The sequence below is a fragment of the Phaenicophaeus curvirostris genome, chromosome 20 (genome assembly GCF_032191515.1).
Source record: "Phaenicophaeus curvirostris isolate KB17595 chromosome 20, BPBGC_Pcur_1.0, whole genome shotgun sequence".
Taxonomy (NCBI): Eukaryota; Metazoa; Chordata; class Aves; order Cuculiformes; family Cuculidae; genus Phaenicophaeus; species Phaenicophaeus curvirostris.
Window position 1 is genome coordinate 3556232 of NC_091411.1, and position 16488 is coordinate 3572719.

The window sequence follows — 16488 nt, forward strand, 5'->3', positions numbered from 1 at the left end:
TACAACCTGAATGACTGTTTGCTCTTAGCTTTTTATTTTTGGTCCTGACCGAGATCGTTCCTACTGTGACTTCTGTCTTTTGGCCTAAGAGGGCAGTATGTGGTGATTCAGTGGCTGCTGCAGGACACCATGCACTGCTTCTTTCTGCTAGGTTTGCAGATGAGCTGAGTGTGCTGATGAAGCTCAGGTACTCGCTGAAGGAGGACACCAGCCTAGTGACCATCCTTAGCCATCGGAGCCACGTGCTCTTCCAAATCAGGATTAACCCATACGCCTTGGTCTTTGTCACCACGAGGAGGAGACACTACGAGTAAGTTTCAGCTCAGGTGCTTATTTCTGCCTTTTCATGGTTTCTTTTCTACTCCCAAGACCAGAGTTAAGGTTTCCTACTACGGGCTTTGAGTAGTGCTGCTCTGACCTCATGTCAGCTGAATTGATCCCTCCACCTGGGTGATGGTCCCTCAGAGCCAGAGGTGTGACTGCCAAACTCTACTCCGTTAAAATGATGCAGATCTGGAAAACAAAGCAAAGAACAAAAAGGTTCAAATAAAGTCTGGGGATAAAGCAAGTGGGGAGAGACACAAATATCAGACACCTCAGCTCATAGAATCATAGAATCAGTGCCCAAATCTGTTGGATAGAAAGAACATTCCTGTACTCGAAGCTAAATGTTGGTGCTTACTTAGTGACAATAAGGTAGACTTGATTTCTCTTGTACGATCCTTAGCATCTACACTAAGGATGGGTAGGTGAGGGACCCTGGGAGCTGGTAAGGGTGAAGCCCAGTCCTACATAAGGTGTGGGAACCAAGTTTCATGTTGTGCCTCTTCCCTTCCCCCTCTGGGCATGCAGGTTCCCAGTTTCTTTTCTCAGCGATGGGCGCTGGCACCAGGTTGCTCTCAGCATCTCCTTGGAGAGGCTGGAGTTGCATGTGGACTGTCGACTGGTGGACAGAGTGAGCTGGTCCAATTACTTCGGGATGGGAGTGAACACTGAAGGGCTGATCATCATCGGAGGCCTGATTGAGTCCTTTGAGATACCCTTCAAGGTGAGAGCTGGGCAGGGCTGTGTTTGAGGGCATGGTCTGCTCTAGCTGCACAAAGCAAGGTGGCACTATCCTCTGAAGGCCCTACCCTATTGCCTCTTCTTGCTACAACACATCACTTGGGCAGGGTGAGCTTTCAAAAGCCCTGAATTGTGCAAAGTGCTTGTTCTGGGTCAGGGCAACACAAGTGTCAGCAGCAGAGACCTCTAGGTTAGGCATAAACTCATCCTCTTTTGTTGACCATGACTTATACCATGTACAGAAGTTGTCTGTGCAGTCAGCATAGAAAGCATTTGGTTGGGAAGCTTCTCCTATGCTTGTGTTGAAGATAAAGCCCCTACTTTGAGGATTTCACAGGCAAAGGATTCCCAGTGTGTCAAAGTAGATGCCCTTGTAAAAATGCCTGATAAAATCAAAGGCTCTCAGACTTTCTATTGAAATGCATCTGATGGTCAATCTCAAACACAGAAGCAGATGGTATCAACAGATCTAGCTTGTACAGAAAAAAACCAGGTGGCATTTCTGAGACCAGCCCCTATTTTGGGTCATCAATCTGAACCTCTTCTCCATTTCCATAGCGTGGCTTTCCCCTTGTCCCTGGTTTATACTGGGCTGCCCAGCTGCACCTGCAGCCTGGGAGGAAGATTTCAGCTTCAGGACCTGGCCCTTCAGGACATGGTTTAGTAAGCGTGTTGGTATTGTGTTCATCATTGGACTTTATTATCTTAGAGGTTTTCTCCCATGTTAATGATTTGAAGAAGTCAGCTGGCAGCTCAGACATGCTCCTCAACATTTGCTGATATAGGGAGGTAGCAGAGGAACACTGGGTGGACAGAGTTGGCTCAGATGTTCCCTCTGGAGTCTCATTTCATGCTAAAAAGCTGCTCAAACATGAATGGTGCCGTGCTGCTATTTATTTCACTCACCCTGAGCTCAATGGAGGAAGCGTAAGGGCAGCCTAGCAAGGCAGGAAAGCCCTTTTTTTAACTAGTTTTGATTCTTACACAAGTGCAGTACCTTGTAGGTTGACATTTTGCCTTGTGCAGACAAATGGGCATCATCTTTGTTTATCTGCCTCCTTCCTCTGTCTGGCAGTCTGTGCTGGAAGTCCAATATTGCGCTTCCTTCTTTGTCAGTCCTCTCCTATACAGAATATTTTTCCCTTTGGTTTCTCACATTTGTTTGTGCTTAATGGGGCCTTTGCACTACAAGAGCAGCTCTGTGCTGCCGTGCAGCACCCAGCTCAGAGCTGGAGGGCCTGGGTGTGCAGGGAGGCCAGGGCAGGATGCTCCCTTGGGGTGAATAAAAGGGCGTGATCCTGCAGTGTGCTTAGCACCTCTTGCATCCTCACTGTCATTTCACTTGAGAATAACAACCTGCATGTTGCTGGTTTTTAGCCTTTGCTCCCAGAATCTTTGCGTCCAGATCTTGAAGATGGGGGGTGAATTCTGATTGCCTAAATCATAGAATCATAGAGTAGTTTGGGTTGGAAGGGAACTTAGAGATCATCCAGTTCCACCCCTGCCATGGGCAGGGACACCTCCCACTGGATCAGGGGCTCCAAGCCCCATCCAGCCTGGCCTTGAACCCCTCCAGGGATGGGGCAGCCACCCCTGCTCTGGGCAACCTGGGCCAGTGTCTCACCACTCTCATTGTAAAGAAATTCTTCCTTAACTCTAGTTTAAATCTGCCCCTCTCCAGTTTATAACCATTGCCCCTTGTCCTATCACTGCAGCCCTTCCCCAAATCATCCTGCAAAGAAGTCCATATGAGGGGCTGGAGATCCCCCTCCCTCTCCTCTGGAGGAAGCATGTGGATAAACTATGGTTTCTGTGTCTCTTCCTCACCAGGGTGCTCTACAGCAACTGACCTTCGTGATGGGAGATGCAGCAGCTGCCAGCGAGCAGTGCCACAGCTACAACTCAAAGTGTACACGCTCCTTCAACTTCAACCCCTTCGGTTCCCCGTGGGAGCTGTCACCATCCTGGCCAGAGGTGTGGCTGAGCGCAGCTGACAAACGTTGGGGTTGCTGGCCTGGGGCTCCTGTTTGATGTAACATAATTTAAAGGAAAGGCCGAACCCAAGGCGTTAATGCAGCCTGGAAGTTATTTGGTCTCCTGTTGGAGTTGAGATGCAAGGAGGCGATAGTGGCCAACACATGGAGGGGTGGTTCTTTCATCATCCAAACCCTCCCTTCAAGCCACAGGTGGATTTGGTGCAAAGGGAGAATGAGTTGGAGGGAGACTTTCTGAGCCAAAGACAGCCTGGGTGTGTGTATGGTGCCTGTGCTCATGTGTTTAACACAGGAAAGTTGCGAGTAGCTGTTGAGTAATGCTGCAGCTGGAGCTTGGCTTCTGGGAGGGGGTGAAAGCTGTGTTTGAGAAGTGTGCTTTGAAATTCTTACTCGCTGCCAGCAAGATTGCTGCATTCCACCCTTTGATGCATCATCCTTTCAAAGGTTGTCTCCTTTGTTTTGTCAGCATTGCTGGAAAATGGAAATTCTATGGATTTTACCTTGGATTTTTTACTTTTATTACTGCAATTCAGTAATTTTTCAAGAAATATCTGCTCATAGTAAATCCCCAAAGGCATGAAGCACCCAGGCTTTCTTCAGGAGCTAGAGTTAGCCTAGGGAGACACCTCATTTCTTGAGACCAAGTGTCTAGAAGGGCTTTGCAGCACTCGACAAAGCATTGCTGAAGGGGCCAGTGCCCGTGTGTCACACCCAGTGGTGACACCCAGCTGGTGCTGCTGGCCCTGGAGCAGCCCTGCAGTGATTGCTCCATTCTCCAGGGTGGGCTGCACGAGTTACCACATATATTATTTTAAGGGAAGGATGTTAGGAAAAGCTCTTATCATAAGGGATTAATTAGGAGCTGGTTTTGCCAGGGAGTAAATGCAGAGAAGGCCAAGTGTGTAATGAAGGGGAGGGAAGAGCAGGTCTGCTTGTCTGTCAAAGGCAGTTGGAGTGTCTGATTTCCCAGCAAATGTAACCTGTAGTCATTCCCGAAACAATGCCTGGCATTTCTTGTGCCGACAGCCCTTACGTACTGGCTGTAGCTCTGAGATAAGTTGCACTCACTCCTCAGATCTGAAAAGTAAGGACATATCTCTCATTTAAGAGCTACAAGATGTGCCTTCTGAGTCTTCAAGGTGATGGGCTCCTCTTAACTTGCTCTATTATGGAATCATAGAATGGTTTGGGTTGGAAGGAACCCTAACCAGTTCCACACCTGCTGCTGTGGGCAGGGACACCTCCCACTGAATCAGGTTGCTGAAAACCCCATCCAACCTGGCCTTGAACACTTCCAGGGAAGGGGCTGTATTACCCTGTGTTCTGTAGGATTGGAGCACTCCCTTGAATGGCTCCAGTGGCTTGCCGGGCTGGGAGAAGGTTTTATTTTAAGCATCAGTAAGTTGACTGCAAGTGGGAGCCCACAGGATAATTCTGCCCCACATCACGCCAGTTCCCATCCCTTGATGGCCCTCCTTCAGGCTGATTAGCTGCAAAAACAAAACAAAAGAAACCACAAAAACCACCCAAAGACTCAAGAGGTTTAATTGAAATGTCTTCTTTCATGTTGTTATGAATGACTGGTTCCCAGTGTGCATTCCCTGCATGCATGTGTCGTCGCTGTTGGCAGTGTGCTCCTCAGTCCTGGAGCCAACAATAAGCACGCGGTTAAGTCAGTGAAGGTCCTTGGGCAGTGATACTCTTCCTCTTTCTCTTTCCAACTGTCTAGGTGCCAAAAGAAACCAATGAAATCCAAGACTCATCTGCTCAGGTATGGCTCTCCTGTGTTGCTGCACGAGGAATGTGAAGGGAATGTCCCTCTCAGTGTCCTTCTGATTTGTCTCACCACCTTCATGTCTCCTGGGGAAATCAGTTGTTTTGATGAGCAATCAGGGAAAAAGCCAAAATACCCAGGCGAGGCTCCAAGTTAAGGTTCATTTTACTGTCATATTTCTCTTTGATGGTTTGAATGTAACTTGATGTGTCTCAGAGCTGGTGGAGGCCAAGATGAGTTTAGATCACCTTTCTGAGCATTTGCATTGAGCCCAGGAGGTGTGTCTGGATGAAGGTGGTGGTGAGATGGATCAGGCAACTGGGTGCACAGAGGTATTTGTGGATCTGTGGCTGGATTTGCTTGGAAGGAAGGAAACAGGTTAGCAGGGTGGCAGGTCTCTGCATGGTACAGGAGAAAGCAAAAGGCTGGATGACTGCTTCTTCTTTCACACATGGGATGTGATGTCTGCCTGGGGAAGACTGGCTGCTGCAGCTTGTGGAGGGCGTGGGAAGGGCTGAAGCTCTGCAGTAGGAGGAGGCAGTTGAGATTCTAGGGGTTGCAAGGCATTGCGCTTCCTTGGCACTGCTCCCTGGAGAGTCCAGCAGGGGAAGAGGAGGTGGCTGCTCCGAAGTCCCACTGTTGCTCATGGGGTTGGGGCTGTCACCACCTCCTCCTCAGAACTGCTCTCACCCAGCAGGAGCTTGGAGTTTGTCTCCGGCTCTACACACATGTCAGGGCAGATGAGTGATTGCTTTAAGTAAGCCAGGCTGCAAGTCCTTTATGTTTCTGCTTTATTGGGATTTCTAGCCCAAGGTTGTTTGACTTCATGCAAACAGACATCCTGAGGGGAAACCAGCCAGCAAATGTAAATGAAGATTTTTTTTTGTGTGCGTGTGACTGAGCAGCAGAGTCCTTTCTGATTTCTCCTCACCTTTCTCCCCCGCCCCAGCCATTCATTGTTTGGGAAAGGTCTCTGTCCTCATACCTGGCTTAAACTGGCTATGCCTTGCTATCACCTTCATGCAAACTATGCTTCTTGCATGGCCACGCTCATGCTGTCTCCTCCAGGGTTTAATCCTGACCCAAATGTTGCAGCAGCAGGTGGGCTCATGGGGAGCACACTCCTGTTTGCTGAGGAGGGTTCTTAACTTGGGTTTGTGATAGTAATAATGAACTGAGATGGCCAAACTGCTCTGAAAGGTGCTCTCTGCCTCCCTGCAATTAGTCCTCAAGTCCTGATGGATCCTGTTTAGAAAGTGCACCCCCATCTGATGCTTGTTTGCCACCCAGCTTCACTGGCAGTGACTCCTGGCAACTGGTGTGACTTGGTGAGATGTGGCCATATTGACAGAAGTGGTGGAATTCGTAGGTCTACAGGGGAAGACTAACAATATTCTGGATTTGGGACAAGTTTGTTTAATCAGGACCAGAGATGCCTCAGGATCTTTGACGTTTGGATTTATTAAAAGAAAGAAAACATGCTGCTAAAGCATTACAGTTTGAAAATAATGAAGAGCAGATCGGCTCTGCTGCAGGGAGGAGCCAAAGCTCTACTTTGTAGTTACACTTTCTGTGCTTTTGTTCATTTAGAACTAAATTAGTATGTTGGCAAATTCCTTAATTGCTAAGTAGAGCTAAATAAGTATGCAGGGATAGGGTGGTGGTGGAGGAAGATGTAAGGGGGTGAAGGCAGTAGATGAGTTGTTCGTTACTGGCAGCCTAAATATACCTGAATTGCAGTCTAATCTCTCTGTGATGTTGTTTTTTGAGGAGGTGACTGTAATTTATGAGCAAATGTCCCTTTTGGCTTCTCTTTGTCTGCCTGTACTAAATGTGAGCAAGAGTACAGAGGTGATCATAGAATCAGAGTGTTTTGGGTTGGAAGGGACCTTGATCATCTAATTCCAAGCCTTCTGCCATGGGTAGGGAAACCTCTCACGAGATTAGGTTGCTCAAGGCCCATCCAGCCTGGCCTGGAACACCTCCAGGGATGAGGCCACCACAAGACCCCTGGGCAGCCTGGGCCAGCCCACCTTCCTTGTGAAGAATTTCCTCCTTAAGTCTAATCTAAATCTAACCCTCTCCAATTTGTAGCCATTAATAAACTGAGTTGATTATTAACACAGAGCCTCGATGCTCAGGCTCCAAGGTTGTGCCATGCTCCTGGACTTCAGCCCTGAGCATGGGGAGACCCACCTCTTGCTGGTGGCCACTGCTTGCAGGTCAACTTCTGGGGGTCTGATCCTCCCAGCCCCATCAGCTGGTGTGCACCCCAAAAGGATCCAGTGCTTTGCACAAGAGTTAATTAGCCAAAGAAATTGAATTAGGCAGCCTGAAGCCATTCAACCAAAAGTCAGATAAAGCTTAAATCTCATGGATTTCCAGAGAGGCAAAATTTCCCAGGTGTATTTATCTGGACAACTCAAACTACTTCTGGGATTTCTTCTTGATTCAAAACCACTGTGAAAGCTCTAGGAAGGTGCTCGGACTGTTCATGGCGTGTCTGCTCTTTCATCCTCAGATTTATTGAACAAAATTGGTGTTGCAATCGCTTGCTCAGTCTCATTCAATCCCAAAACTGCTGGGAGCTCCTTCAATAGTAACAGCCCAGTAGCAGTCCGACACGGTCACTGTGTGAACACAAGCAGCATTTCAGTGGTGGGGACTGCTTGTTCCTCCCCCTTGCTATTGCCTTTGGGTCTCCGTGACTGAAAATCGTAGAATCATAGAATCATAGAATCACCAGGTTGGAAGAGACCCACCGGATCATCAAGTCCAACCATTCCCATCAGTCACTAAACCATGTCCCTTAGCATCTTGTCCATCTGTCCCTTAAACACCTCCAGGGAAGGTGACTCAACCCCCTTCCTGGGCAGCCTCTGTCAGTGCCCAATGACCCTTTCTGTGAAAAAGTTTTTCCTAATGCAAAAATCCCAAATCAAAACCCCAAAGCAGGTCTCTTATTGACACCTCTGCAAGGATTTAACACATTCAGTCTGGACTCTAGAGCTTGGCAAGCGTCTTATTTTGCAGCGTGGCAGCTTTCTGGTTAGCAGATGGCCTGATTCCATGGTGATGGGCTGGAATAAATGCCTGAGCAGATTGTCCTTCAGCCTGGAAGAAGGGAATTGTGGAGTGATGGTCGTACCCCTGTTCTAGCTTTATGGCGAGTGTCAGCCAGCAGCCTGGGAGCTCCTCCCAAGGAATTTTTCAGGAATGTTTCCAGGGAGCAGGAGGCCAAATGAACCAGAAGAGTGATGCTTATCTCTGCTCCTGATTTTGCACATGCTGAAGCAGGAGGAGATGCTCCTGTGTGGCACGACCCATGTGTGTATTTCTGCTGGGTCAGCCCAGGCTTGGTGGCAACAGAGAATATGAAGCAAAATGAGCTGAGACATTACTGTGACTTGGCAAAGACTTATTTCTTTTTGGTTGTCTGTTACCAGGTCTGAGTTTGAATTAAAATTTTTTTTTTCAGTTGAGGTTTTTAAAATATTCAAGACGGAGGAGAAGATTTTACTTTATAAGACTTCCTTGGTAGTTTTCGGGTTCACAAAAGGCAGCTCTTGCCAAACTAACCTGATCGCCTTCTATGACAAAGTGACTGGACTACTGGATGAGGGAAAGGCTGTGAATGTATCTTCCTGGACTTCAGTAGAGCCTTTGACACAGTTTCTCACAGCATTCTGCTCAGAAAAGTGTCACCTCTGGCCTGGACAGGCGCACACTCTCCTGGGTGGAAAACTGGTTGGCTGGAGGGCCCAGAGAGTGGTGGGAAATGGTGTGAAATCCAGCTGGAGGCCAGTTACTTCCTTATCTCTAGTCTAAATCTTTCCCTCTTCAGTTTATACCTATTGCCCCTTGTTCTGTCACTACAAGCTTTTGTAAAAAGTCCCTCCCCAGCTTTCTTCTAGGCCTCCTTCAGGTACTGGAAGGTCGCTATAAAGTCTCCTTGGAACCTGTTCTCCAGGCTGAACAAGCCCAACTGTCTCAGCCTGTCCTTGTATGGGAGGTGCTCCAGTCCTCTGATCATCCTTGTGGCCTCCTCTGGACCTGTTCCAGCAGCTCTATAACCTTCTTATGTTGAGGATTCCAGAACTGGAATCCTCCAGCTGAGGTCTCACAAGAAAGGAATAGAGGGTCAGAATCCCCTCCCTCGCTCTGCTGGCCACACTTCTTTTGATGCAGCCCAGGACACAATTGGCCTTCTGGGCTGTGAGCGCGCATTGCCGGCTCACATCGAGCTTCTCATCAGCCAGCACCCTTAAGTCCTTCTCTGCAGGGCTGTTCTCAATCACATCATCCCCCATCTGTACTGAAACTAGAGATTACCCTGACCCGGGTATAGGACCTTGCACTTGGCCTTGTTGAATCTCATGAGGTTCACACACACATCTTAAAGATAATTTTTTTCAAGCAGTTAATGGAGATTTCATAGAATGATAGAATGGTTTGCGCTCAGGGTTTAGTATTGGACAGGTACAGTTCAACTCTAGTATCTCAAGGTCTTTTCCAACCAGCGATTCTATGAAGCAAGGGCTGGAGTGGAGGGAGGTTGTGTTGAGCACCAGAAGGGATTTCTCTTTCCCCAAGCTCAATTATGTCTGACCTGATCTACTGCTGAACGCAGCCCATAGGATTTCCTGGCACTCACTCCTCCTTTAAATCCCTGCAGCTTGCTTAGCAAGGAGCCAGCCTTGAGTTTCAACTTTCCCATGACCGAGCCTCTTCCAGGTACTTGATGCTAGAGTGTGCTGGAAAGAACTGTTTAAAATAGTCTTTCTCTGATCTTGAGCTTGTAAATTGTATTGGATCTTTGTTGGATAGAAGAGGCTTCTCCTAACAGAAATGTGCTTCCTGAGAGAAGACACTAAGCTTTGAAATGCATTTTACCCAGCTTGACCTAGCTGAAAACTAGAGCAGCATGTTACACTGGTTGTTTGGGCTCCTGTAGACAGGTACAGTCCGAGCTGGTTTTTAACCTGTTTGCTATTTGGGAAGCCAGCTGACGTTTTGGATCATGGTATCGAGCCCTACTAACTGGAAAGCCCTACAGAAGTCTAGGATCATTACATCAACACTTATCTTCATCAACAAAACACCCTTAATCTCCTCAGGCAAGATACCAAGTTAGTTACACAGCAACTCTTTTCAAAACCATGGCATTAATTACATTATCTGTGGTTTCTTTATTAATGAGCCCTGTATCAGTTGCTCCGTTATTTTGTTTGGGCTCAGCATCGGGGAAGAGGTCTGTAATTACTCAAGGCCTCCTATTTGCCTTTTTTTTTTTCCTTGCATATTGGCACAACATAAAGCCTTTTCCCAGTCCCCTGGAGGTTCCCCAGCTTCCTGAGCCAAACTGCAAACTCCATGCTCATGTTGAGGAGAGCCTGCGATTTTAACGCTTTTTAGTATGAATTATCAGGATGGGATTGAGAAAGACCCTCCTCCTTATTGCTTCTGGAATGGAAAGTTTTCCATTGTCATCTGGCTTTGCCCAAATGTGGAAACGTGGCTGCTCCGGTTCCATCTTCGCTCGCTGCAGCTGGGGGTTCAGCCGCTTCCACGTGGTGGGTGCCACGCTGGGGACCCCAGATTGCAATGAGGGAAGGCTGAGTCAGAGATTGCTCCTGTCTTTATTTTCATCCTCTAAGTCAATTTGCTAGGAACCATAGACTCTGCATTGCTTATCACGTACTAATTCATTTTTCCTTCTGTTTCATCATCCTTAATGGCTGCTTTCAATTTGCGCTCATTCTCCACTTCCAATATCTCATTTCTGAGGGTTTTAAGCCCACGTGCCTTCTGCCTCAACCCTCCTGCTTTTGGACAACTCCAGAGCTGTTTCCATCAGTTCCCAATTTGTCTTTCTCAGCTGGTTCTTCTCTATATTTGGCCTATTTAAAGGAGCAAGCATGTATACTATTGATTTTGGCTTTTTCTTCTGTTTACACAGCACCAATATAATTCAGATGTGATTACTTGTGCCTCAGAGACCAGTAACTTTTAGCTTTTAGAGACCCATTTCCCCCTGAGCTCCCCAGATGAGAGCTTCCAGCATAGACCTTTCCCATGCCAGACACAGAAATTGAATTAAAAGCTGCTTGTCTGCAGTGTGTTTGAATTCAGCACTGTTAGTGCAGGCTGCCAGCGCTGGACCTGGCTTGCTGCTGGGAGTCTGCATCGTGGTTGGTGTGTCCTGTGGATTTGTTCTGCACTGGCTTCACCTGTTGAATACTCGAATGCTTCAGCTCTTGGCCCTGCAGTGCCTCACAGCATGTGGTTAATAACATCTGGGCAGCTGGTAAAAAGAAGATTGAAACCTGGTGTTTTAGGAAAGTGGGGACATAGCTCAGATTGTAAGCCCTGGCTTTCACCATACCCTCCCTCACCTGATGCCATAGAATCATAGAATAGTTTGGGTTCGAAGGGACGTCAAAGCCCATCCAGTCCCACCCCCAGCCATGGGCAGGGACAACTCCCACTGGATCAGGGGCTCCAAGCCCCATCCAACCTGGCCTTGAACCCCTTCAGGGATGGGGCAGCCACCACTGCTCTGGGCAACCAGGCCCAGGGCCTTCGCACCCTCCCAGGAAAACATTTCTTCCTAAAATTTCGTCTCAGTCTCCCCTCTTTCAGCTGAAAACCATTCCACTTCTTCCTGCCCCTGAACTCCCTGATAAAGAGCCCCTCCTCACCTTTCCTGTAGCCTCTTCCAGCACTGGAAGGCTGCTATAACATCTGCTAAGCGTGCCTAGATGTCTTAACCACAGATGACCTTCCTTTGAAGAACGGGCTTTGTAGAGTTGTTTTCATGAGACAAAGTCTCCAGTATCTTTTTTTTAAGACAGGCTTCCCTTTTTCCTCTGTCTTTTGAATGATTTCAGGCTAATGATGCTCACAGGCTTTGTGGATTTGATCACCCAACACTGCAATGCCCCATGGAGCAGAGAGGTGCTGATATCATTCGTTTATTTCCCTCTTTAAGATGTGCAGAATGGGGCACTAAGTTCTCCTACAAGCAGCTTTAGCTGAAACTTTTCTATAACGTGGTTTCATTGGTTGCAAAATGTGTTTTAAGGAAACTGGGACTCAGGTCAAAACCGGTAAAATTATTGGCTGAAGAGAGAAATACAGGTCATGTTGGAAAGCTTTGATTTTATTTTTTTTTTCCCACCAACTAAAGCTGTATTTCAAGACTGTTTTTAATGAGAACTCCCCAAAAGCATCAAAAATGTAACAACAAACCCACATTATTTCACAATTTAATTTGTGAAAGGAAAAAAAAAATAGGATCTTATTTCAACTCATAAAGAACTGGCTGTGGATTTTCCCCTCTGGGGATCTGCTGTACAAAGAACAGATATTTGCCTTGCTTTCCTCGAGGGAGCTGCTGTCTGGCAGTGACAGTCACCCAAGTGGATGTGTATCTCTGCTGACATTTGTGCCTGTTGTAGTGGCTTATCTATGACTTATCAATGAGGAACAGGGCTGTTGAGGTTCCCTCCAAAGGGACTCCTCAAACCTCACAGGAGACCTTGCCTGCTAGCGCTCCCACTGCAGTGCTGAGCATTGTGGCCCTGGCCGGGCAGGGATGACCACGGTGATGCTCACGAGCACCTGCATGGATGAAGGCTCCAAAGGTCAAGCTAACCCTCCTTCCAGCCAGAGGAAGCTGGGGTGGAGGCCTGGCTTATAGGATGGTCCATCAGGGGCCCAATTTTATCATGCTGTCAGGTAAGCATTTACAAGCACATACCAAGCATCTCTAGGGGGACAGCGTGAGGACATCTGCTGCTGGTGATGGGGTGAAGGGAAGGTGCTTAGAAACCTTTCCTCTGGTTTCCTGGAGTGAGCAATGCCTCAATCAGTTTATTTTAATGGATTTGATGGGACCCTTGCAGCCTCTCCCTGCCTGGGACTTCAAGGTACATGTAGGCATCAGGTGGCTTCTCTTTTTTAGCATTTTAACAGCAGAGGTAAGACTCCTGTGTAACAGCCCACTGAGTTTAAGATTTTTCTTGCTACAGGCATTCACGTGGCAGCCTATGGAAACCCGAGCACGGTCTCCATGACAGCAACCAGTGCTGCAGATGAGAAAATGTCCCAAAAAACCTGCTAGCACCTCCTGCCCTGGGACCAGGATAGACCACTGCTTGCCCCAGAGGTGCCCTTTGTGTAGTAAACACCTGGATATTGTGCCTCGGTGCTCGTTTTTGAGATGTAAGAGTGCAACTGGCTCTGTGTGACCTCTTTCAGCAGGGAATATGAAGTCATCCCGGAAGGTTTTTCTCTTGCTGTAGCAGCTTGTGTCCTGAACTTGTCTGTCCTTGTCCTTTGTGAAACTAGTGAATCCCTGTAGTGAGAAAGCTTTGAGCTGCTCCTGCCCTCTGCACCTTCCCTAGCTCCCTGGACCAGTGCATACCTTAGATCTAGTACTCAGATCCTCCCTTTTATGGCTTTATTGGGTGATTCTATTTCCTTGTCTTGCTGTTAATCATTAACAAAAGCCACGGTTAGAAGGAAACTCCAGTTGAGATTGGGGCTGGCATAAAGCTAATGGGTCTTCTGCAACCCCAAGTCTTGGAAGGCATGTGCTTGGCTCAGCTGGAGCTGCATACCCAGGTTTGAGTTGGGAGGTGATGTTTTTCCTGGTCTCCAGGGTGGAGTTTGGAAGTGAAAGGCCCTTCTTTTCTCCCGAAAGATATCAGGGCCCAATAACTAAATGAAAGGAGAAAGTGCCCATTGTGGAGGTTCCTGCGTCTTTGGGTGGGTTGGGTGCTGTAGGAGATGGGAGCTTGCAACAGATTCTGGTACCTATGTCACAGTGACTTGGAGTTAGTGGTGGGGTTTTTTAATCTCAGATTAAACAGTGCCAAATTGAACATCCCTTTACTTATTGTCCTGCATTGCTGCAGGATGAAAAGTTTGGTTACAAAATAAAAAGCCAAGAAATTTCCTTCTGGGGTGGTTGAATAGGTCCTTCACAACCCCATTACAAAACAGGACTAGAAATAGCAAAACTCAAAACTAACCAAGAAGGAGGCAATTTTTAAAACTATTTTAATTAGAACTCACCAATAGGTCAAATCTCTGCCCCCGCCAGCTCTCGTTTCTGGTTGGATTTACTGTGTGCCAAACCTAAAACTGAATCATGCAGCAGGGCTTGCAGAGGGTTTAATTACCATGCGTGGTTGTGCAGCTTCAGAAAGAGGCTTGTAGAAGAGCATCTAATGTCTGCTCCTCACCTCCAAGCCTCCTTTGTGCTGGGAATGGGTAAACGAGCTCCCTCTGCCTCCCCCCTGTGATGGGTTTTCAGCCCCTTTCATATTGCAGGTGCTCCTCTCTAGCTTCCCAGCTGTTGGAGGGTTACAAATGATGCTGAATAGATTTGCTAGGTAGATGTTGGAGCCTGTGGCACAGAGCTGCTATGAGTTTTGCCTTGGTTTGCTAACAAATCATGCAGGCTGTGGACTGGAACAGACTGCCCAGGGAGGTGGTTGAGTCACCTTCCCTGGAGGTGGTTAAGGGACAGGTGGATGAGGTGCTGAGGGACATGGTTTAGTGTTTGATAGGAATGGTTGGACTCGATCCTGTGGGTCTTTTCCAACCTGGTTTTCCAGCCCCTGAGGGGGTTGTGGGTAGAGCTGAGGGCACCTCATCTATGGGTCTGCAGAGTCTCCAGGTCTGCTCTGTGCCCTACAGTTCCCTTCCCCAGGCAGCTCTAGGGCTCCTTGATGGTGGTGGGTGAAGAATTAGCCCCACAGAGCAAGGCTGGGCTGAGCTGAGGATGAACTAGTTGCCTGGAGGTCCCTTTGGTTCCCCTTTGGCTCCTCACACACCCTCTATGGGAAGGTGACCTTGCAGGGAATGCGGTTGCTCATAAATAACAGCTGAACTGTTTTTTAAGATGTGCAAATGATGGAGTCGAGTTTTAGCCAGAACGCTTTATCTGCTGCTCTCTATTTGATTTCTTGCCCAAAAGGACTTCGTAAAATAAACTAAGGGGTTTCTTTAAATGGTATTAGTTTGGGAAAAAAAAAAAAAAAAGAAGTGCTGTTTTAAGAGCTGTAACACACAGACTCTTAATGACCACCACCAGCTTAAATAGAAACAGGGCCACAAACCACACTAGTTAAAGATAATGACAGGGGGGACTCTTAACTGGATTTAAAATCTGGCTTATGTGTTACACTGAAGGAGCCTCCAAAGGGTTTTACCCTCGTGTAATTGAATACATTGATTCTGATACGTTTGAGGAGACTAATTTAATTCTGGGCGTTGATGAATATCGGAGGAGAAGGGGTGGGATGGTCTCTGCATTGGCTGGGTGATGTGTGGCTGTGGAGGGGCTGACCTGGGTGAACAGTGTCTGCTTTTAATACAAACCATCATTAATCCTTTGGCCCCCCTCTCCCTGACCTCGGTCGTGCTGTGTGACAAGGAAAAGCAGAAGAAATTACTATGGTGTGTGTGAAGGGGCTACAAAATGGAGATGGAGGGAGAAACCTTTCCTCAACTCTAGTTCCTCAGTCCTATTTTGCCTTGGACCCAAGGAGAGGGAAGGCATATACCTGATAATGTGCATGATGGGAAAGGGCCAAAGGGTCCTACCTTGTCCTCCTGAGAACTCGTACTGCTGTACGGAACTGCAGAGGGTCCTGCTGATGCAGAGGGTACCTCGCATCGTACCTTGCAGAGGGTAAAGCTGATGCTTAGCAGCTCTGTCCTCAACCTTCTCACGTGTTGCATGGGTACAATCCCTATTCCAGCAGCTTTGGGGTCCCCAAAAAATACCCGAGTTGTTGATGAGCTGATGCCTGGTTTCCTTGAGACTTGGATCTTTCCTCCATGAGAAGAGCTGTAGGGTTCATGAGTTTACCATAGGGTTAGAGAAGAAGGGCAATGAGGCTGGGGAAGGGTCTGGACCACAAGTCTTATGAGGAACAGCTAAGGGACCTGGGATTGTTTAGCCTGGAGAAGAGAAGGCTGAGCGGAGACCTCATCACTCTCTGCAGCTCCTGAAAGGAGGTTGTGATGAGGCAAGTGCTGGTTGCTTCAACCAAGTAACGAGTGATAGGGAAAGAGGAAATGGTCTCAAGTTGTACCGGGGCAGGTTTAGATTGGATATTAGGAAATATTTCTTTACTGAAAGAGTGGTGAGGTACTGGTGGTGGCTGCCAAGGACAGTGGTGGAGACTCCGTTCCTGCGGGGGTTCAAAAAAATGTGTAGATGTGACACTTTGGGACATGGTCTAGGAGCCATGTTGGTGTTGTGTTGATGGTTGGACTTGATGACCTCAGAGGTCTTTTCCAACCTTAACAATTCTATGATTCTATGAGAAAGTGGCCATCAGGGATTATGCTAGTTTCGCCTTGGGCTGTCTGAATGCTGTCGCAGGGCAACAATTATTACTTGGTTATTTGCTAACATTGTCTAACACTGAATGGCTTAAGCTAAGCCACAGGACCGGCTGCAGGAAAGTTGCTACGCTCCAGATAGTTTCTGATTAGCTGATGCAGATCTAAGGTGGTGGAGAAAGGGCATGTCCTGCCCCAGGGTCTCATTCCCAGCAGAGTTTGTCTACCTGGTGAACTTTGCCCAGCTTGCAAGTGCTTCCTCAGATCACCCACCACCGGCATCTTCCCAGG

The 16488-nt window shown here is 47.7% G+C and overlaps 2 protein-coding genes across 2 annotated transcripts in view; one reads left to right on the plus strand and one right to left on the minus strand.

Moving 5' to 3' along the window:
• LOC138729157 (collagen alpha-1(II) chain-like) overlaps nt 1-16488 on the plus strand; it is a 94680-nt gene that overhangs the window by 37630 nt on the left and 40562 nt on the right. The window contains exons 3-6 of the mRNA XM_069873154.1: nt 152-310; nt 853-1048; nt 2896-3039; nt 4789-4830. Of these exons, the coding sequence (XP_069729255.1) occupies nt 152-310; nt 853-1048; nt 2896-3039; nt 4789-4830 (541 nt within the window). The remainder of the gene's footprint in view (nt 1-151; nt 311-852; nt 1049-2895; nt 3040-4788; nt 4831-16488) is intronic.
• WHRN (whirlin) overlaps nt 1-16488 on the minus strand; it is a 231093-nt gene that overhangs the window by 15901 nt on the left and 198704 nt on the right. The gene's annotated exons all lie outside the window — the stretch shown is intronic.